At 57.0% G+C, this 19,367-nt stretch overlaps 1 protein-coding gene across 1 annotated transcript in view; it reads right to left on the bottom strand.

The window, feature by feature from the left end:
- PEPD (peptidase D) overlaps positions 1-19,367 on the bottom strand; it is a 112,087-nt gene that overhangs the window by 84,256 nt on the left and 8,464 nt on the right. The window contains exons 2-6 of the mRNA XM_060650929.3: positions 18,801-18,984; positions 16,698-16,825; positions 8,726-8,789; positions 2,597-2,644; positions 945-1,006 (exon numbers count right to left, since the gene is read on the bottom strand). Coding sequence (XP_060506912.1) covers positions 945-1,006; positions 2,597-2,644; positions 8,726-8,789; positions 16,698-16,825; positions 18,801-18,984 — 486 coding nt within the window. The remainder of the gene's footprint in view (positions 1-944; positions 1,007-2,596; positions 2,645-8,725; positions 8,790-16,697; positions 16,826-18,800; positions 18,985-19,367) is intronic.

Raw genomic sequence — 19,367 nt, 5'->3', positions numbered from 1 at the left:
CAGGAGGACGCAGGGATTTGAGCAATGAGAAGCAAACCTGATACCCGCCCCCGTCCCATTGCTCTGATCATTGGGGGAGTGATACATATTTATGAGCTCATAATCCTTCCTAATCACCCCTATATCACACAGCCGCACAAACTCCCTGTGGCTCAGGCTCATACATAATTATAAGGCACTTCCTCTGTCACCGCCTCAGTCCACCAAAGGACGACAGGACGCGGTGGCAGTGGTGCAGAGTTAGGCTCCAGTGGGGGAGGAGCTAGGAATGGAGGCCCAGGAGCAAGGCTGGGAGCTGTCCACACTCAGCAGCCTGTAAGAACAGGTGCCTCCATTCAAGGGCTCCTCTGCTGCAGCCTGGAGCCCCACAGACGCCCCAGGGCCAGGCACGAGCCGGCCCAGGGACACAGCACAGCTAGCAGGCGGCACTCTCCAGGGGCCTTGGCGTGAAGGGGACAAGGAGGGCAAAGCGCTCTCTCCGGGCCCCACATCTGCCTTCCTGCCCGGAGAGGCCCAGGAGGGGAAGCAGGGATTGAAGACTCTTCCTGGAGCTAAATGGGGGAGTAAGGGCAGGTAAGGGGGTCCCTGAGACTGGGGCAGCAGGGGACTCAGTCTGGGAGAGGTTAGCAGCCAAGAATAAGAAGGGGCTGAGAAGAGCAAAGACCACAGAGCTCAGAGCAGGTGTCCAGAGGGAGAGCAGGCCCCCGCCTGTGTGTGCGCCCCAAGCCTGGGCAGGTCTGCACTTGCATTATGGAGCTCAACAGAGAAGAAGTTGAAGTGATTTTAGGCAGATTGTTCTCTAAACATTTCCTCAAAATGCCCAACTAACTCCTTAGCCTCTTCCTGTTCACGTACTTTACGTCTAGTTTGTAGACAGGGCAAGGCCTGCTGGTGAGATGTGAGGGGGGCAGGACGGAGACCATTCCGGGGGCCCCAGGACTCACCTGCTGATGCCCTCGAAGGAGGCCTCCCTGCAGACACTGCCGCTGTCGGTGTTGACACCACGCTGCAGAGACAGAGGGAGCGTTAAGGGTAGACTCGTCACACGGGGCCACGGCGCAGGTCCCCACAGCCTGCGTGGGAGTGCCTGCCTCCTCCATCCAGCCTTAGGACTGGGGAAGAACCTAGAGCCCCCACCCCTGCCCGGCAAACATATCCATCCCTTCCTGCCTGTCAGGTAGCTCCCAGCCAACCTCCCCGTCCCCACAAAGGCAGGCAGTTCCTTTCTCTGCCGCAGCTTGAAAAAGGAGGAAGGGGCCACACAGTGTCCCCGGGGCACAGGAGCCTCCTCTATCAGATCACTTTGCCGAAACCAGCTCAGGCTGTGCAGGCACAGAAGGGGGCGACAGGACCAGGCTCCACCACCGATCTGCTCTCCCGGGCCGGCCTCATCTCCCTCACACACATACGTGTACACACGCTCCCCACTGACGGGGTCCAAACAGCACTGTCAGATCCAGCCCTCCCGAGATGCAGGTAGGACCCAACTCAGGCATGACGGGCCCTCCCCGGTGACACGAGGAAGCTGCACTACATCCCTCTTCTTTCTCTAGCTGTAAGGAGACTCCAGGTGGAAAGGACAGGAGACAGACCAAGGGACTCAGAGAAGAGTGTGCCATCCCCACAGAGACAAGGCCTTCTGACCCACCCTCTGCCCTCAGGAACCGCAGGCCGATGTTTAATAACGGCCCCCAGAGAAAACACACCGGACCGTCTCTGACCACAACCATCTCACGGAATCTTCCTTCTTGGCCATCAAAAGAGCAGAGCGGAACAAAGAGAACATGTGAAGGGCTCAAGTAAATAAATAAAGAAGAAGAACCATTTCTGAAGAAGGATCGATTAACAAGGGAGAGAAAGGTCACTTTGGGAGGGAAGAAGGGTTGCACACTCTCCATATTCGAAACTCCCCAAGGTCAAAAAAGCGCAAGACAGCAGGCTTCTTCTCTGAGCCACTCCGCAGCCCCGGTGCCCCCACAGCCCTATTTAAGGCACCACAGGCCCATCGCACACCCCACCCAGCCCCAGGTGGCACCAGGGACCCACCACACACCCTGTCCCACGTGGTACTAAGGACCCACCATGCTCCCCACCCCACCCCACGTGGTACCAGGGGCCAGCCGTGCACCCCACCCCACCCCCAGGCTGTGGCAGGCCCTCGGCCATTCAGTGTACCCGATTCTAAATCTGATGCCACAAGCCCAGCACCCTCGTGGGCAGATGCCACAGGTGCGTCTTTAAAATCCTATTAACAATGGAGGAGACGCAGGGCGGAAGCACATTGATATTCTACATCCACGGACTCCGGGAGCTCAGCCTGACACAAATACATTCTCCGGCTGGGTTTTATTTTAACCCTTAGAGTAGGTATCTCATCACAGCGGCCTTCTGCCAGAACACAGCACATCCCAGGGACACGGGAGAATCGAGGTCGTGACCCTGGACACGTTCAGCCCCCCCGGATGAGAAGGTGTCGCTCTGTGTCACCGATGACCATTCCTCTGGGTTCTCAATCCTCCCCTATGCCTCTGCTGGGACAGGCAGCTCCCCGAAACCCTTCCCCGTGGTGTCCGGTCCCTGGATACCAGCCACTTACCAAAGTGAGGAGCACAGAGGGGCCTTGTGATGTTAGGACACTGGCAATCTGAAAGGTCAGAAAGAAAAATCCACTTTTGAGCAACCGTGAAGACGTTTGATGGAGATGATACGCCACCATTACTTAATCATGACGGCTCACATTTATGGAGCACAGTGTTAAAACGGGCAGTGACGTTGCTGTCCCCATCCTGCCGCTGAGGACGCCGAAGCTCACAGAGGCCAAGGGACTTCTGAAAGCCACACGGCTATCAACTGGCAGGGATTCAAACCCAAACATGGCACACATTCCCACATGCTGCCCTACCTCCAGGCCCACACACATCCCAGGCTCTAAACCGCCAGACCTGCCCGCACTGTGAGGCCAGCACCTCTGTCCATCTGCCAGTCCCGCCTAAAAGACCTGTTCGTAAGAGCTCTTAGGCACTGATCCCAACAGCCTCCTGTCCCCAGGGCAGACACTTTCCTCCCTGTCCCCTATTCATCTCCTAGACCCTGTCTACCCTCTGTCCCCCATCCTACATCCCTACTCTCCATCCCTGCTCCCCCTTGACCCATGCAGGCCTCTTGCCCCTGCATGTTGGTTGCTTTGCACCCTGACGCCATGAAGGAGCGTGTCCTGCAACCCCATCTCTCCACGCCTTTGCCTGGGCTCTTACCTCTGCCTGGCGCGCCTCCTCCCCACCCCATCAGTGCGTACTGAGAACCGAGGCCCTCTGGCCCCCCAAGACAGGCTCGCTCATTTTCTCCTCTTCTGCCCCATTCCTTCAGCAAAGCACCTACCACCCTGCATTAGCCATGACATCTGCACCCCAAGAACGCCAACCACCCCAGTGGGAGCGCTTTCTCCCTCTCCTGGCCCCCACTCCTCAGTCTGCCCTGCATCTTGGCTACTGTAGCTCCTACTGCATTTGAGCCACCCCCCCCCCCCGACCCTAAACTCCTTCACACCCCGACACAGGGCGAGAGTGAGGAAGATTTGTTTGTGTCTTAAACAGCCTTACTGAGCTACCACTGACATACTCTATAACGCACATATTTAAAGTGCACATTTTGATAAGTTTTGACATATGTATATATATACATGATTTTTTAATACTGAGAGGCTCCCAGAGAAAACCTGGAATATACTGAAAAGTATAAGAAGATAAAATACACCTACAATCCCATCCCCAGAGACTTTTTTTTACCTCTGCACATAAAAACAGAGATCCGTAATGACATTTGGATCATAAGGAGTTACACACTTCACTTATTTCCTGAGATTAAGTACTCTTCAGCCTCGTGACTCCCACCAGTCACTACTGCCGGGGATAGTAAACAGCCAATGAGCCCCTGATCACGGCCTGCGCCAGTCCTTCAGACATCATCTCATTTCGCCACCCGTGAAGCTGGTGCTACAAATGTCCAGATTTCACATATGAGAAAGACTATGGGTTCGCTCGTTTGTTGAGGTTCACAGTTCAAAAAGAGCAAGCCTCGGAGCTGAACATACGGCTGCCTGGCCCTCTCTCAATAGATACGGCACACGATTTACTTACTCATTCCTCCACTGGACACTTAAGTAATTTCTAATGGTTAACCAGTATAAGTAATGCCTGATGAACATTCTTCTACACGTGTTTATTTCCTTACCGTAAATTCCTTTAAAAATGTATTTCCTTAAAAACAAAATTAGACCCAGTGAGACTGCTAGGTGAAACGCCATATACGCCATATACGTTGACCTTTCTGATGCCACTGGCCAGGTTACTCCCCACACGTGCACCAACCGTCTTCCCACCATGGTGCACAAGGCTCCCTCCCCACCCGGACCCTCCCCTCTGACTCAGAACCGCTCTGAACACTGAATCCCCCACCTCTGTGCTGCACAAACCAACGGCTTGGCTGAATCCCCGCCACTCCCGCAGGCCCTCCTGGAGGAGTGGGGGGCGGGGGGTGGGGGGGGACTCATTAAAAGAACAAGAGCTGTGCATGTCAGGCCCCTGGGTGTGTTGTCACGTCGATGTGAAGGGTCTACATTCATCAGCACAGAATGATTCCGTCAATTACGGCAGCAGCACCGGAGAGCAAGCAGGCACTTGGGGATTGTATGTGCTACTGTCCTTGGGAGAGGGGAGCCACATAATGAATGTGTGGTCTGACGGTTTTTCTCTCGGCAACGGCTCAGGACGTGCCGGTTAGGAATAATGCAGAAAGCAGTCCTCTCGCACCGCCTGATGCGCAGGCGGGTCGAGCCCCGACACCAAGCAGGCTGGGCGTCTGCTACTTCTGGCAGGGCAGCGTCTTTCATCGATCACGGCTGCTTGAGCGGGCCCTGGTTACCTTTGCGGTTGCAAAACCTCCCCCAGCCTGGCAGCTCCACCCGCCCTTCCCCACGGACACCCATTAGCAGTACATTCTCATCAGCAGACCCTGATTCCAGGCCTGGCGATGAAGGAGACAGGACGCGCCTGTGTGTCGCCAGCTCAAAATGCAGCTCCAGCACACGGGACGGCACGGCTCTGTCAACACAGGGAGTTGGTCACCACCGGAGCGGTGGTCACTGGGGACCCATCAGCTCTCACAAACCAGTGCCATTAAATGCCCCTGACTTGCTTCGTACCGCGGCCAGCATCGATTTCCCGGGCAGCCGGGCCTCTCTGGCAGGTCGAGGTAGATGGCACACACAGAATTTAGCAGGGCCTTGTGCACAGGGACCCTCCCCACCTTGGGGACAATCAGAGGCTTCCCAAGGACATCTCATGCGCCTTCATGCCCAGGGCCCCAACCAGGCCTGAAGGCTACTCTTCATGGGTGATGATCCAGAGAAAGGGGCAGGACAGTCCTTAAATGGTGCTGGTAAGAAAGCCTGCGCTGCTCTAGGGAGCTGGACCCTGCAAGCATCTGAACGTTTAAAAATGAACTCTTTTCCATGGCAGTCAAAAACGGGTGCAACTTGGTGGCTGGGAATGCATTTAAAAATATGAACTTGGGGCGCCTGGGTGGCTCAGTCGGTTGGGGGTCCGACTTCAGCTCAGGTCACGATCTCGCGGTCCGTGAGTTTGAGCCCCACGTCGGGCTCTGGGTTGATGGCTCAGAGCCTGGAGCCTGCTTCCAATTCTGTGTCTCCCTCTCTCTCTGCCCCTCCCCCGTTCATGCTCTGCCTCTCTCTGTCTCAAAAATAAATAAACATTAAAAAAATTAAAAAAATAAAAAAATAAAAAAATAAAAAAAAAAATATGAACTTGTTTCTAAAATTTAAGTATCAGGAAAGATCACAAACCACATGGATTTGCAGGCACTCCTCCTGACAAAACGAAGTTTCCAGCAACTCTGGACCAGCAGTCCAGATGTAGCAGCCATCCCCACAGGGCCCCCCACACCCCTGCCCTCAGACCCCGCCATTCCCTGATGCCTCTCCACACCGAGGCCGAGAGGCAGGCAGCATCTGTTTCTGTGCGGCCACAATGGTATCTCTTTCATCCATCCTGCCTGCATCTGAACCAGTGACCCTGGCACCTCCCAACACGTGCCCGGCACCACAAAGGAGAGCAAGCACACGAAACGTGCCCTCCACCCTGCAGCTGCCCTCCCATGAGGAATGCCAGCCTCTGCACCGCACTTGAGTGAGATGTCTTGAAGCACCTGCCAAGGTTCTCCTGAGCACCCCGTTCTCAGGGAGGCACCATTTGCTCTACCTTCCCAATAATTCACATCAGGTCGTCTATGGGGATGAAAGGAACCAGGCAGCCATGTTTCCTATATCAGACGCCTGCATTTTATACATGACGTCAAGTGACCAGCCACGGCCTGGGGTGCGGGCCTTCCTGCCTTCTTTCAGAAAAGACAAGTGATGGGAAGACTGCTTCCCATCTGTGATTTGTCACAGATAACCAAGGCTGCCCGAAGCCAGTTGGGGCTCGGCACCATAGAAGTGGCCTGAGGAGTCCTTTCCTGATCCAAGGGGCTTCCTGTCACCTTCTATGATGGAGCAGGTCCCAAGCACCTCAAGGGCCCCCCAGCACAGGTGTCTTAATCCAGTAGTCTATATTGTCAGGCTCCATTTCGAGCCACAGAAAATCGAAGTCACCTGGGAGTCTAGGTCATCCCCTTTGTCTGACAGGGCAAATGCAGAAGTGGAGGGTCTCTGGGGTCCAAAGGTCCTGGGGTTGCCCCCTAACTCTGCTGCTTCCCCGGCTAAGGGCCCAGTTAGGGCCTTTCACCTTAGCCTTGGCTTCCTCTGCAATGGGGCAGGGGCTGTGGCCTGCATGGGATAGGGCACAAGGGATGTTGCTGGAATCAGCAGGTGCCACCCCAGAGTGAAGCATTTGACCAGGTGTTAACAGTGAGCCTCGTGTCCAGTAAGAACCACAGTGGCAACAGTGATGAGAGTAGTGATTAACGATGACAGCAGCGATGATGGGACACAGAAAAAGCTCCTGGACCTGAGATCCTGTCCTCTGAACTCCTCTGAAGACCTCATTTAATATTCTGCTTTGTACATACAGACTCAGAGTGAGCTGCTCTCTGGGGCTGTAATTCTACACTATCACTACCGGCTCTCCCGTCCCGCCACTCCAGACTCTGTTTCACTGCATTTGGAGGCCAGTTCTCCTCTTCTCCCCCCAGATCACAGTACAAACGGAGTTGAGTTTCCCCCAGCCATAAAAGCAAAAATGTCAGAATGCAGCTGGGGAGGCTGCAGTGAAGAGATGCTCTGACTTGGTGAGTCCCAGGCTGCCCCCTCCAAATTTCTGGAAAGGTCAAGGTCCCCAAGGACGATAATGTTAAAATGCAGTTTATAGAGGCAGGAAGGATGCACTTGCCAAGGAGAGGGTCAGGAACAAAATCAGAACGAAGGATGAGCGGGTCCCTCGCTCCCTGGTACTTAGAGATGCAAGGTAAGTAGCAAATGACCTCATTAGGAGCACGTGAGTAAATGTTCAGGCTATTTGAGATCCTATACCCAAAGAAATCAATAACAACAGGTCACAAGTGTATTAACCGACTCTTTAGATGCTATGAGTTGCCCCCCAGTAACTCAGTATTGAAATCCAAGGACAAAAAGAAAGATCAAAAGCCACCCTCTCTCCACAACCCAACCAGGCAGAAGGTGCTGCAGAAAACAGGTGCCCGTGGCCCTGGGCGCATGGGTGCAAGCCGCGCTCCTTCACCAAGGCCCCCCTGACCAGGCACCGAGGGCCACAGTCACCCTCTGCTCCAGACCGTGTCCTGGCTACGGAGTTCATCCCTGGGTCCCAGCAAGCTCTGATGCCCACACACCCCTGGGACATTTACTCAAGCTGGCTGGCTGGCTCCTCTGCTGCTTCCACAATGACCCCCAGCACTTAATGTATGTCCACGTGCCACCTTGGTCTGGGGAAATTGGCATGCGAGGGCCCCATCCCGCCAATCCTGCCAGGCTGGAGCAGCAGGCACTGACGTGCTTGGGGCATGGGGCCTGTAATACAGGCCTCCCTGTGTACCTGGCAGTGGCTGCAGTTGGAGGCCTCGGTCCCCCAAGGAGACCATGGGGGCGCACGGCTGTGCGCTCACCTCTGCCCCAGTCCTGCTCCATCAGCAATGAAAGTCAGGGGCAGCCCCTTGTGACTATCTGGATTCGGGACAGATGCAGAGTCCCAGAAGGACAGTCATTCACCTACCCAGGCCACATGACACCCCCGGGCACCCACGTTGGGAAGTAGATTAAATCCGGGGGCCTCCAACTGCACCCCACCCACGGGCCTCTCAAAGTCTGGGGTTTTTCTGACAGCAGCATCTGCAGCCGGCAATGGTCTATGGGGGAGCACCTCCCCACACGTGAAGGCCCGGGCTGAGCCCGAAGGGCGCTTAGATCAGACCTCCCAGAGCTGTCCTCCCACTGGGAAGCTCAGCAGCCACAACCCAGGTACAGAGGCCTCCAGCTGCCGAGTCAGGGCACCACCCAGGCACCTCCCCTTCAGGGAGGTCTGAGGTACACACTTCCCATCTGCTCTCTGCAAACGTGGGCACTGCCGAGGTGGCTGGGAGCCGGGCGGTGGCATCCCACAACACACAGCCAGGCTATGGCAGCGAGAGGAAGGGGATGCCGGAACGGAGGGGTGACGGAAGCCCTGACCTGCACAGAGAGGAGCCGGCTGCTACTGACCTCGTCTGCATACTGGACGTCATCCACAGCATACTTCTCCTTGAAGTACTCCTTGGAGTGGATCCTCAAAGGGAAGCACAAAGAACACCAGGGTCAGGGTTTGGCCACACTCGGCATGGGCTGCCTTCCCGCTCTCAAGCCCAGACCATAAAGCCCCAGGGCCCATTCCCGTCCCGACACAGAGCAGGCACAGACTCGGATGACAAGGAGCACTGGGCCACAGATTTAATGCTGAACCGTCTGCCTCTCCTGACCTCCCCAGCTGACCTCCACTCGTCCTTGGAGCCCGTGACCCTGGCCACCTGCAGCAAGCATCTGCAGACCAAACTTCACCCTCCACCACCAGCAACAGCCCACCAGGCAGCCAGCCAGTATACCCTTTGGGGCATGAAATAAGCTGCCTCCCAGGAGCTGCCCCCCATGGAGCCTCTTTAAAGGAAAGTTTTAAAATTAACATTTTAAAGAAGTCAATATCAGTATTACTCATTGTGATGAGAACATTCAAGCTTACTCATCATCTCTGAAAAATCAGCCATGAGAAGACAGACAAAGGAAGGAGGAGGTTGGGCCATCTCCCGGAGGGCTCCCAGTCATGGTCATGGTCACAGTCAATGGTCCAGCCAGCACCCCCCCATCCCCCCCGCCTCCCGGCAGGTGGGTGAGTTGATGTCACTGCTAGTGACAGAACTCACATGAAGTGGAGCACTAGCCACACGAGGGGAGGGTGTCACAAGCCAAGTCTATTGACGCACACACGCCATCCTGCGCCATCCCACGCCTGGGCACCACATCAGCACAGGGGATATACCCCCCAGGCTGCCTGTGATCACATGGTATTCTAGTCATCGAGTGTTAGATCCGAAAGCGGCCTCGGGAGAAAACAGCAGATGGTTTTCAGACTGTGCTTCCTGGACTCGCAAGGGTGAGCAGATGACAGGGGGGTGAGGGTGCCAAGGGCAGCGTGCCTGGGGACGCCCAGAGGGGGCAGAGGAGGGAGCACACTTCCAGACTTGGAGATGACCACCTCCAAGAGCAAGCTCCATGTGTCTTTAAGAAAGACATCAGTGACCAGGGTCACTGCCCGGGAAATGGAAGCCCACTACCCTCCCTGAGCCCTGCACGGCTTCCCTCTCCACTCAAGCATGCGCCAGACAGATCATGGCCAGGAAGCAGAGATCATGGACCTGGGGGGCAGATGGGTGGGCCTCAGGGATCAGCAAGGAGCTCACAGCCACACACGGCGAGCAGGGCTGAAGAGATGACAGTCTCACTGCAGCGAGCTGCTCGGTGCCCCAGAACGCTCTTTGCTTTATCTCTCTTTTGGCTTCTCTGAAGTAGGCACTGGGTGTCAAGCTCTTGCTGTTAATTAAATTTGCACAATCCAGTCACATTAGCTTCCACGCCTGAGTCAGGACTCAAACGTCAAATGGCCAAAGTCTGGCACCACCAGCAGTACCACCTGAAGGAGCTACGGGGCAGGAACAGATGACAGGCACCTGGATGCGGGAGGCCCCGGTTCTCCGCTTACGGCGGACAGCTCACTGACCCTCGGCTACTAAGCGGTGACACCCTCAGCCACGTGCAAAAGCACATGCCAGAAGGGAGGGGTGGGGCCATCAGTGTCATCACCACGTCCACCCTCGACCGCACCAGCTTCGGTCTCAGCTCCAGGACGGATGCCCTGCATCCTCGGCAGGTCCCCAGTCCACCTCTGGTCCCCAGCCACTTCATCGCTTGCAGCGGTGGCAGGCACCCAACGCCAACTGCCAGCAGATTTGGGAAGTGCAAAGGACCTGCTTTCAGGGGATGCTCCCTACAGGTGGGCATCTCAGCCACTACCCCAGGGAATGTGTGCCTGCCTGCCTGCCTGCCTGCCCTGCCTGGGAGTCTCGGTGGTCAGGCTTCAGCACAGACCTAGACTGGAGACCTGAGAACATCTCCACACACTCAGCCTGAGGTCAAGGTCTTCGCGATACAGAACCAGGGGAGATGGGAGGAGGAGGCGTAATGGCGAGGCAAACACGAGGTAGCTGTGACCTGTGGATGGCCCCAGGACTGTGCGCTCACCTCTCCACCCCTCGCCTACCAGCCATAAGCCGCTCCACTTGCCACAGGGGCCGAGGAGCAGCCAGGGCCAGCCAGCCCACACGAGAGCCTGCTGCCGCCACTCTGATTATCCGGGAGGAAGGCAGGGCAGGAGTCAGTCCCACCACGTGCCCCTTGCCCTCCTCAAAGAAGTCGAATGACACAGTCCTGAGCACCCACTGGGCCTCAAGGATCAAAACCACTGACTAGCCACAGGCCTGGTTCGTAATAGGAACGATCACCTCACAGATACAATGTGAAAAACATCTTTTCTGGCACTTCGCCTGCCTTTCTTTCCTAAAGGGCACAGATAATTAAGTTTGAATACTACTTGTTTTTCATGTTTTGAGGCTAATTATAGTAAAAATAATTTAAATGTCACCCTAAGGGAGACGTGTGCCAGGCCACCGCATCAAGCCAGCCACCAGAGACTCAGCCGTGATGACATGGTGGGGTCGACCAGGGAAGGAGCGGCTGCTCCAAGAGCCCCGCTGGACAGGCAAGAGAGGTCAGCGGGCAGCTACAGGACCCGCTGGGGGCCAGGCTGGCGGCAGCCACACGGAGGGCCTGCACTCTGCCCTGTCTGGGGTTCGGGGTCCAGCGGGGCAGCTCATGCCAGATCCCATCACATGGCAGATCCAGAAAAAACCACTGGACCAGGGGAGAGTGGGTCAGCAGAGAAGCTGACCTCACCCTAGAAACTGTCCCTTCAAAGGGAAGGGACGGCTTTGGCAGGAGAGAAGAGAGAGCGCCCCACTCAAAGCGGTTTGTGACTTCACCACCAGCAGCCGGGGCCAGCATGAGTTAGAGGTGGCCTTTCCCAGAACTCAAGGTCAGGGTTGACACTGTGAGTACCCACGCCCCGTGCAGGGCCTCCTGTGGGAAGGAGACATTAAGTGAATGCCTGTGGTGTAGACACAATGGAACCCTTCAGAATATGAAATTTCCAAGCACAGGTCTTGCCAGCTAGCTGCCCACCTGTGTGCGGTTAATGAATAAATAACAGGACCAAATTACAGCAGTCACCATCAATTTTAGCGGCCAGAGTCTGCCTTCAGCCACACGCAACGCCGCTGCCTCTCATCCTGCTCACAGCACAGCGCTGGCACTCGCTCCCAACGTGGGTCGGCAACCACTGCAACATTCCAGTGGCTCGTCAGAGAACAGGTCTCTCCAAAGCAGTGCAGGTTCCTGATCCTGGGGATCACAGCCGTGAGGCGGTGCTGGGCATCGGGGGAGCCAGGGCTCCGGAGGTGATCAAAAGGAGGCCCGTGATCAGCAGAGCCAGAGCCCCGGGAAAGGTGCCCAAGGGTTCTGGCAAACGCTTAGCCAGGCCTCGGGCTGCCTGAGATCAGGCTCCCCCCACCCCGGACCGCCTGGGGTAAGAGCCAAAGGGGCTTCCTCAGCCTCCTCGGGAAGGCCTGCACCTCCGTCAGTGCCCCTCCCTGAAGACAGAGGGAGGGACAGGGTGAGGCCACCAGGTGGGCTGAGGCGGCCTCAGTCCTCCTGACCCAGGTGTGTGTACAGGGTGCGGAACAGTAGCTGTGAGAAACCGCTCACAACATACACAACCCGAAATATGCACACATACCACATCACACCCTACCACACGCCCCCGCACACCCCATCCCACACGTGCACATACACACCGCATACCGCATACACCCAAACCACACCCACCCACAACCACTCCCCTGGCACCCACACACACATCACAGCACATGCACATCAGCTCCCATGCCAGAAAGAGCAGGGCTCAGGCCCTGAGGCCCTGAGCCCGGGGGGAAACTCCCCCTCACCACTCCTGGGCAGGGCCCTCAGTAGGATAAGCACCCTCCTCCCTGCAAACCCCACACCAGGCCCACTGTCTCCCATACCAAGCCACAGTCTCAGCCAGGAGACAACAGGAGCAGAACACGGTCAAGCTGCAAAGGTTCTAGTAGGGCCCCCCAGACCCCGCAGGCCCAAAGTCACTCACCCTCTCTGGGCGCTGAGGCTGCCCGGTATTGAGTTACGGAGACAATTTTAGAGGACCCCAGACACCCCGGCAGCCAAAGCTGCCATCAGCTAAGCCTGATTCTGACAAGACATGATGGGAAACACTCTCACGTCCAAAGGCCCCGGACTTTTGTCAGCAAAGATTCCAAATGAAAACAAATGAGAAGCTACCCTACCCCTGTACCCAAAAAGGCCCGGGGTGAGGAACAGGCCGGGCAGCAGGCCTCGTTGTCTGCTGCCCTGACAACGGGACAGGCCCTCTGTGCAGGAAGTGGCAGATCCGCAGATGGGGGTGTTGTTTCCCTGGACGACTGTGGATTGCAGGATCTGCCAGATGGATTTTCAAAAGCCATCAGAGACTGAAAAGGAAGCTGAGGAGCTGAAGGTCAAATGTTCAGGCTGGTGGGTTTTGATTGCAAAGGCCAGGTAATCCCACAGCCTCGCTCCTGAGCCCTATTGATTATGAGTGTCTGGAAATAGCCACATGCAATCAGATCTGGCCATTCCCCAGCTCCAGCCCCCAACAACCAACTCATTTACAACTGCCCCACTATAACTGAGTCTTCTCTCCCAAAGGCTGGGGACATGGGGACCGGGAAAGGGGCACGCCAGAACAGAGGAAGGGAAAGGCCTGCCCAGGTGGCCACAGTGGGGAGCCAGGTCTGTAGGAAACCAGGGTCTAGCTCTCTGCTGTGGAGCCAGAAGGCCCCTGGGGACCAACCTGCTCATTCCGGCCCACCCAGCATGGAGCCTTTCCAACTGGGAGACCCACACTGCAGACCCATTTCTATACTCAAAGGCCGCACAAGCAGCTGTGTCTGCACCAGACAATCAGCTGGCTTGGCAAAGCAGGGACAGACTGAAGGAGAACTTTTAACAGTGGTCCTGAAAGTCAGCCATGACCAAAGCACAGAATATTATTCCTGTATTATTGAAGATTATGCTTCAGAATAGCCAACTGCTAACAGCTGTTCCCTGACCAATCAGGTCCTGGGTTTTAAACCCTCCAGTCAAGTGCCATGTGGCTCCCCAGATGGTGGCTGTGGGGAAACATAGTGAGATTTGCTCAGATTTTCCCACTGGATGGTAGAGTCCCTAAGGCAGGGACAGGCCTTTCCTCCCACTGCCCCAAAAGACGTCCACCCTCCAGGACAGGCACTCCCCAATTTCACACAAGAGTCAGCCCTACATAAAAAGCAAGCAGACAGAAGAGAAAATGCACTCAGAGGCTCCCTACATTTCCAGACAGAAACTCCAGTGAGGCCCTGCTCACAACCTCCCCTAGCCCCCCCACCCAGGCCCACATCTCCGACTGCAGGACCGGCACTCCTGGAGCCAGTAGGGAGCCACAGGGAGGATCACAGACAGCCAGCTCACAACCCCGGGTGCTGCAGAGGGGCCCTGGCTCTTTGTGGGGTATGCCACTGGCAGCTAAGTGACCGCCTAGAGTGCAGGAAGGGTCTGGAAGGAATCCTCTTACCAAGACCAGACCTACACTCTCACCAGGAACCTTCTCACCACAGCTGAACCAGTCACCAGGGTTTTGTAGCAAACCATACTGACACTCTTCACTTTCATGGACCCTGAAGGTCTGGGCTTGCGACAGAGCCCAGAGTGGACAGCTTGTCTCTGCTCCACAAGGTCTGGGACCTCAGCAGCAGGACCCAAGGGCTGGGACTTGGGAGTCACCTGTTCTGATGGGTGGTCTGGCTGTCAGCTGGGCCTCCGCTCCTCTCCATGAGGTCCCTCCTACATGGGCCCCCTCACGGCATGGCAGCCGGGTTCAAGGGCCAGTGTCCCTGAGCAGAACCACAGCGCACTTTATCGTCTGTCTACAAGATGACCCTGCCACACTCACACATCGAGGCAGTCACCAGGTCCTGATCCGAGTCAAGCAGGAGGGGACAGATTCCACCTCTGCATAGGGAATGGCCACAAATATTGCTGTGGTCATTTTTGGACATTACAAGCTGCCTGTCCCTGCCATCTACCACCTCACTTCAGTGTCACAAATATAACCGTCCCCACAGTGACCATCACTCTGACGACAGCCCTGGCAGTGCCTCACGGGCAGCACTGTCACTGTTCCCCAGATAAGGCATCAGAGGCCCCAACAGTGGCGAGACCTGCTCCACAAAGGGGCCGTGCTGAGCCGTCCGGCAAGCTTCCAGCAAGACGGGCCCACAGACCTGCACAGGCCACACCACCACACTGCTGTTTCCTTTCAAAGCAGGGCAGTTGTACGGATTCAACCAGGAATTTGATGAAGACTGACTATAAAGGCTACAACAAGATGGAGAGGTGGAACCCACCCTCCCAGGAGTACCCATGTCTCCAGGCCGGATATGCTGATCTAACAGGAGGAGGCGTCCAGGAAGAATGGACTGAGGAAGGCCTGCCCCAGGCCAAACCCGAGGCCAGTTTCTCTGCAGGTACAAGACACCGCGGCAAGGCAGGCAGGGAGGTCCAGAGGACAGAGCAGACATCTGCCTCTGTACTCCCCCACACACCCCCACCCAGGCCTGGGCGGTGTAGAGCCTCTGGGGGCTCTCACTGGGCCTGGCTCACCTTGACCAAGGTGCCGCCCCACCCCTCTGGGAAGAAGACAGTACAACCTTCCGTGTCCACCCTGACCCGGGTATGGAGGCCAGTGGGAACCTGCTCGTTACAGCAGGGACACATTTACGCCATCTGCCCTGAGGCCTCTGAGAGGGCCAGAACCTACGTGGCTGTTCAGTCACGCACTCCAGAGGCCAAGTGGATCAGGCATGGCCACTTCCCACCCCCTCCCCCAGAGGCAAGCAGGAGAATGTCCTCCAGGGAAGCACAGCCCACTTCTCTTCTGCCGTGAGTGCTGCCTAAAGCTGTCTTTACGGCAAAGCTGAAGGCCTGGGGCCAGGAAGCCCCAAAGGAGAAACATTACCAACCTGTGAGCCTGGATCCCTTGCCCCAAGATGACAGAAGAGGGATCTCTCAGGCCAACCAAAGAAGCTATGGAGTCTGCACTGAAGGGCCGGTGGGGAAGGGTGCTGCATGAGGCACAGGAGGCCCTGTCCTGGGGTCTGCACAGAGCAGCTCCCTGTAGCAGCCACAGGCCCGCCAGCCCACCTGGTAATGAGAGATCGAGGACACTAGGCAGCGAGGGCTGCAATTCAGACGTTTGCCCAGAATGACCACCCTCCAGGCAGGAACGACATGCTGAAGGTGATGAGCATTTTCCCCTGAGCACCTCAAGCACCCACGGTGAAGTACAGTGTCTGACTCAGCACCTCTGTGCAGGCAGGATGGCTCCCAAGGTGGGTGGACATGGCCAAGGGCCCTGGAGCTGGTAGAGGCCGTGGATGATGGGGAGGAGGCCTCTGAGCACAGCCCAGCCCTGGTCCCACACTCTTCACACAGCACAAGCCTAGAGCCACTGACCTGTCTCATAGGTGAGCCAACTGAGGCAGGGCCTCCATCTGAGCCAGAGACGGGCACACGACAGGCATCCCGCGATGCCACATTAGCGATGGGCCTCAGAGAATGGTCCCAGGCTGCCCTCTCTGACCCGGGCCAACCCCCATGACACCCAAGGTGGGGCCGCCTCCCACTGATGCCATGCGGGAGTGATGGTTCACTGGAGCCACAGCCTCTGACATTTTAACAAAGCTGAGAATCCAGAATTTCAAGATTAATAAATAGTACCTCCAAACAAACATGACCACAGTCTGTGGCTCTGACACCCCTTCCCAACCAAGGCCGCAGGCTCTGGCCCTGAGCAGTCAATGGGCCTGACCACTGAACCCCGCCCCCCATCCCCGGCTACTCTTTCCCTCCTTGTCACCACAGGCCAGACCCTTCCCCCTGCCCCAACCCCAGCGGTGGTCAGCAGGCCCAGACTGCTCCTTACTTTCCCATCCAGGTGGCATAGCTGGCAGGAAGCCTGGGCACAAATAGGGTTGACTTCCCGGTGCCGACATCAATTGTGCCGTAGCAGCCTGGATCCGTGACGCCAAACGCCCAGTGAAAGAAGGACTCCTGTGGTGAGAACAAGGACCCTGGTTACCCGGTCAGCAGGACAAAAACATGAGGCACAGGGAGAGGTGTGAGGTGTCGGAGTGAGCACCGAGCACCCTGGAAAGTCAGCTCAGGGCCCCCCAGCCCCACACAGTTGTCCATCTATCCACTTTGCCCGCTGACAGCTGCGGGCTGTCTCCCACTTCCGGGATTTGGCATGGAGCAGCCCGGCTGGCTCCTCCCACCCTGCTTTCAGCTTTCTCTGATGATGCACATTTCACGACATGCCCCAGCCCCACCTGCACCCCTTCCCGGCAACACCCTCATGCCCCCCCGCAGGGCACCCTAGGGCACGCCAGGACACGGGTGCCCATGAGCACCACGGGTCCGGCTCAGCCCTGCCCGCGCCTCTCTGCTGCCCCCATGCCCGAAGGTGGGCAAGATGCCACTCTGACTTAGACACCTAGGCCAGACATCTGCACGGAAAGGAGTCCTCCATTTAGGACTTCTTACTTCCTTCTCCCACCCCCGGGGCAGCTGATGACTTCAGTGTTTAGCAATAAACATTGAGCTAAAATAATGTTCGAAAGGTATGAAGTGGAGGAGGATCTCTGCTAAAATTAACCTTGCATAACAGCAGTCAGGGAGCCAAAGGCTGAATTTAGGAGATCGATTTTTAAACCACAAAATACGTAAACCTCAGGAAGCATCAAGACTAGGCAGAAAAGCCTTACTGAAACCTCCACGTCTCTAGCAACCAGGGGACTGCAGGCTTGCAGCTGCAAGAACAATGTGGCATGGGGAAATGTGCAGCGGGAGCCACTTGCGGCATAAAAACACCACAATGGCTCTCAGCAGCCGACAGCCCATCTGTGTCCTGTGCAGGGGACACAGCCCAGCTGGGGAGGCCACCACTTGCCGCGCCTCCACACTCAGGTCCCCTTCACATTTCCCTGACTCCTCCTGGCCTGGATGCTGGACAGCCATGTCCCCAGGGAGGTTCCGGAGTTCCCAGGGTGCCAGGCCCCAGATCTGCAAGTGGCAGGGAGGAGAAGAGAGCCCTATACTTGGAGTCCAGAGATGCGACTCTAATTAGTCCCAGCTCCCCCTCTGGCAAGTCATTTCCTCTCGGAGCCTCGGTTGCATCATCTATAGAGTGAGTGCGATGCTAAGATCGATGAGTGGGGCTGGCTCAGGGCGTCTCCGGCTTTCCGGGTGAGCCTCTCTGCTCAGTGCCTTTGCTCCTGTTCCTGGGAACTGAGTGATGCCAGCGATTCCCAGCCAAGGCCGCCACATCCAGGCTGCAGCTAGGCTACCCCTACTACCCTCCCCCGCACAGGGTTCCAGATCCTTAAGGAGTCCCTAGTCTACTTCCCAGGTCAGGAAACTGAAGCCCGGTGAGGGTCAGTGAGTCAGCAATGGCCAAACCATGATGAATGTCTGGGCCTCCTACTCCTGCTCAGCACCCTGTTCACACGCCCCCTCCCAGACGTCTGCAGCCCCCTGCAGCCCCCGTCTTCCCTAGCACAGGAAGAATCTGGCCCCAGGAAGTCAGACCTCCCCATCTGCACCTCTGCCCAGCCCACCCTCTTACCACCTACTCCTGTGGACACTACCCTCCTCCCCAGCCTGGAACACCCACACCCAACTGCACTTGTCAGAATTCACCCTGGCCTTCAAGGGCCCACACCGAATACTGCCTCTTCCGTGAGGCCTTCTTGCCTACTTGCTCCCCCAAGAATGTCATCGTTCTGTATCCTGACCTAAGAGCTGAGACTGGCTGGCATCAGCTCTGCCTTCAGCCACAGCTAGGAGGGATCTGCCCCTCCAGACTATTGGGTATGGGCTTCCTGGGTGCCCACGCCTCGACCTGCCCTCAGAGAGCCTCTGCAGGGTCCCCTTGGGGGTAAAGCTGCCCAGGGCCTACCAGGCCCGATGGTGGAGGAGGGCGGGCAGCCCACAGAAGGCCGGGTGCACGCTTACAGGGCGGGCTCACCTGGCGGAAGAGGACCCCGGTGTCGGTGCAGTAGCGCTGTGTCTCCTCCCCGCCCTGCAGCAGCACCACAGAGCCCGCCTGCACAGCCGGGTTCTTCCGCAGCCGCTCACACAGGCGCCGCCTGTTCAGGGCAAAGAGTGCCAACGGCACCTTCAAGGTTTCATTCCCCAGCCAAAACGAAGGTCTGCAAGACACGAACACACATTGCCACATAGGCTCTGTTAGCGCCACCAAGCACATCCGCCACCCGTGGCCTCAGGTGACTGGAGGGCCGAGCCTGCTGTGGGACCCCCATTAGCATGGGGCAAGCTGGTCTAACCTCAATCTGCCTGACCTAGAGACAGCCCCTCGCTGGGCTGCCGAAGACCACAGGGCCCCCTCGGCCGCACCCTCCCCTGCTGTCCCCGAGCGCCAGGCCCCGAGATCAGATGAGAGAAAACTGCATCTGTTTAACCAGCTGGCAGGTGAGGCCCATGGAGGGAAGCCTACAATGGCTTGGAGACGCACTCGACTTCTGCCCTCAAGGATCCTACTATCCATGCAAGAATGAGCTGTAATCTGGCCCAG

The sequence above is a fragment of the Panthera onca genome, chromosome E2 (assembly GCF_046562875.1).
Source record: "Panthera onca isolate mPanOnc1 chromosome E2, mPanOnc1 haplotype 2, whole genome shotgun sequence".
NCBI lineage: Eukaryota > Metazoa > Chordata > Mammalia > Carnivora > Felidae > Panthera > Panthera onca.
This window is presented reverse-complemented; position numbering and strand designations above follow the sequence as displayed.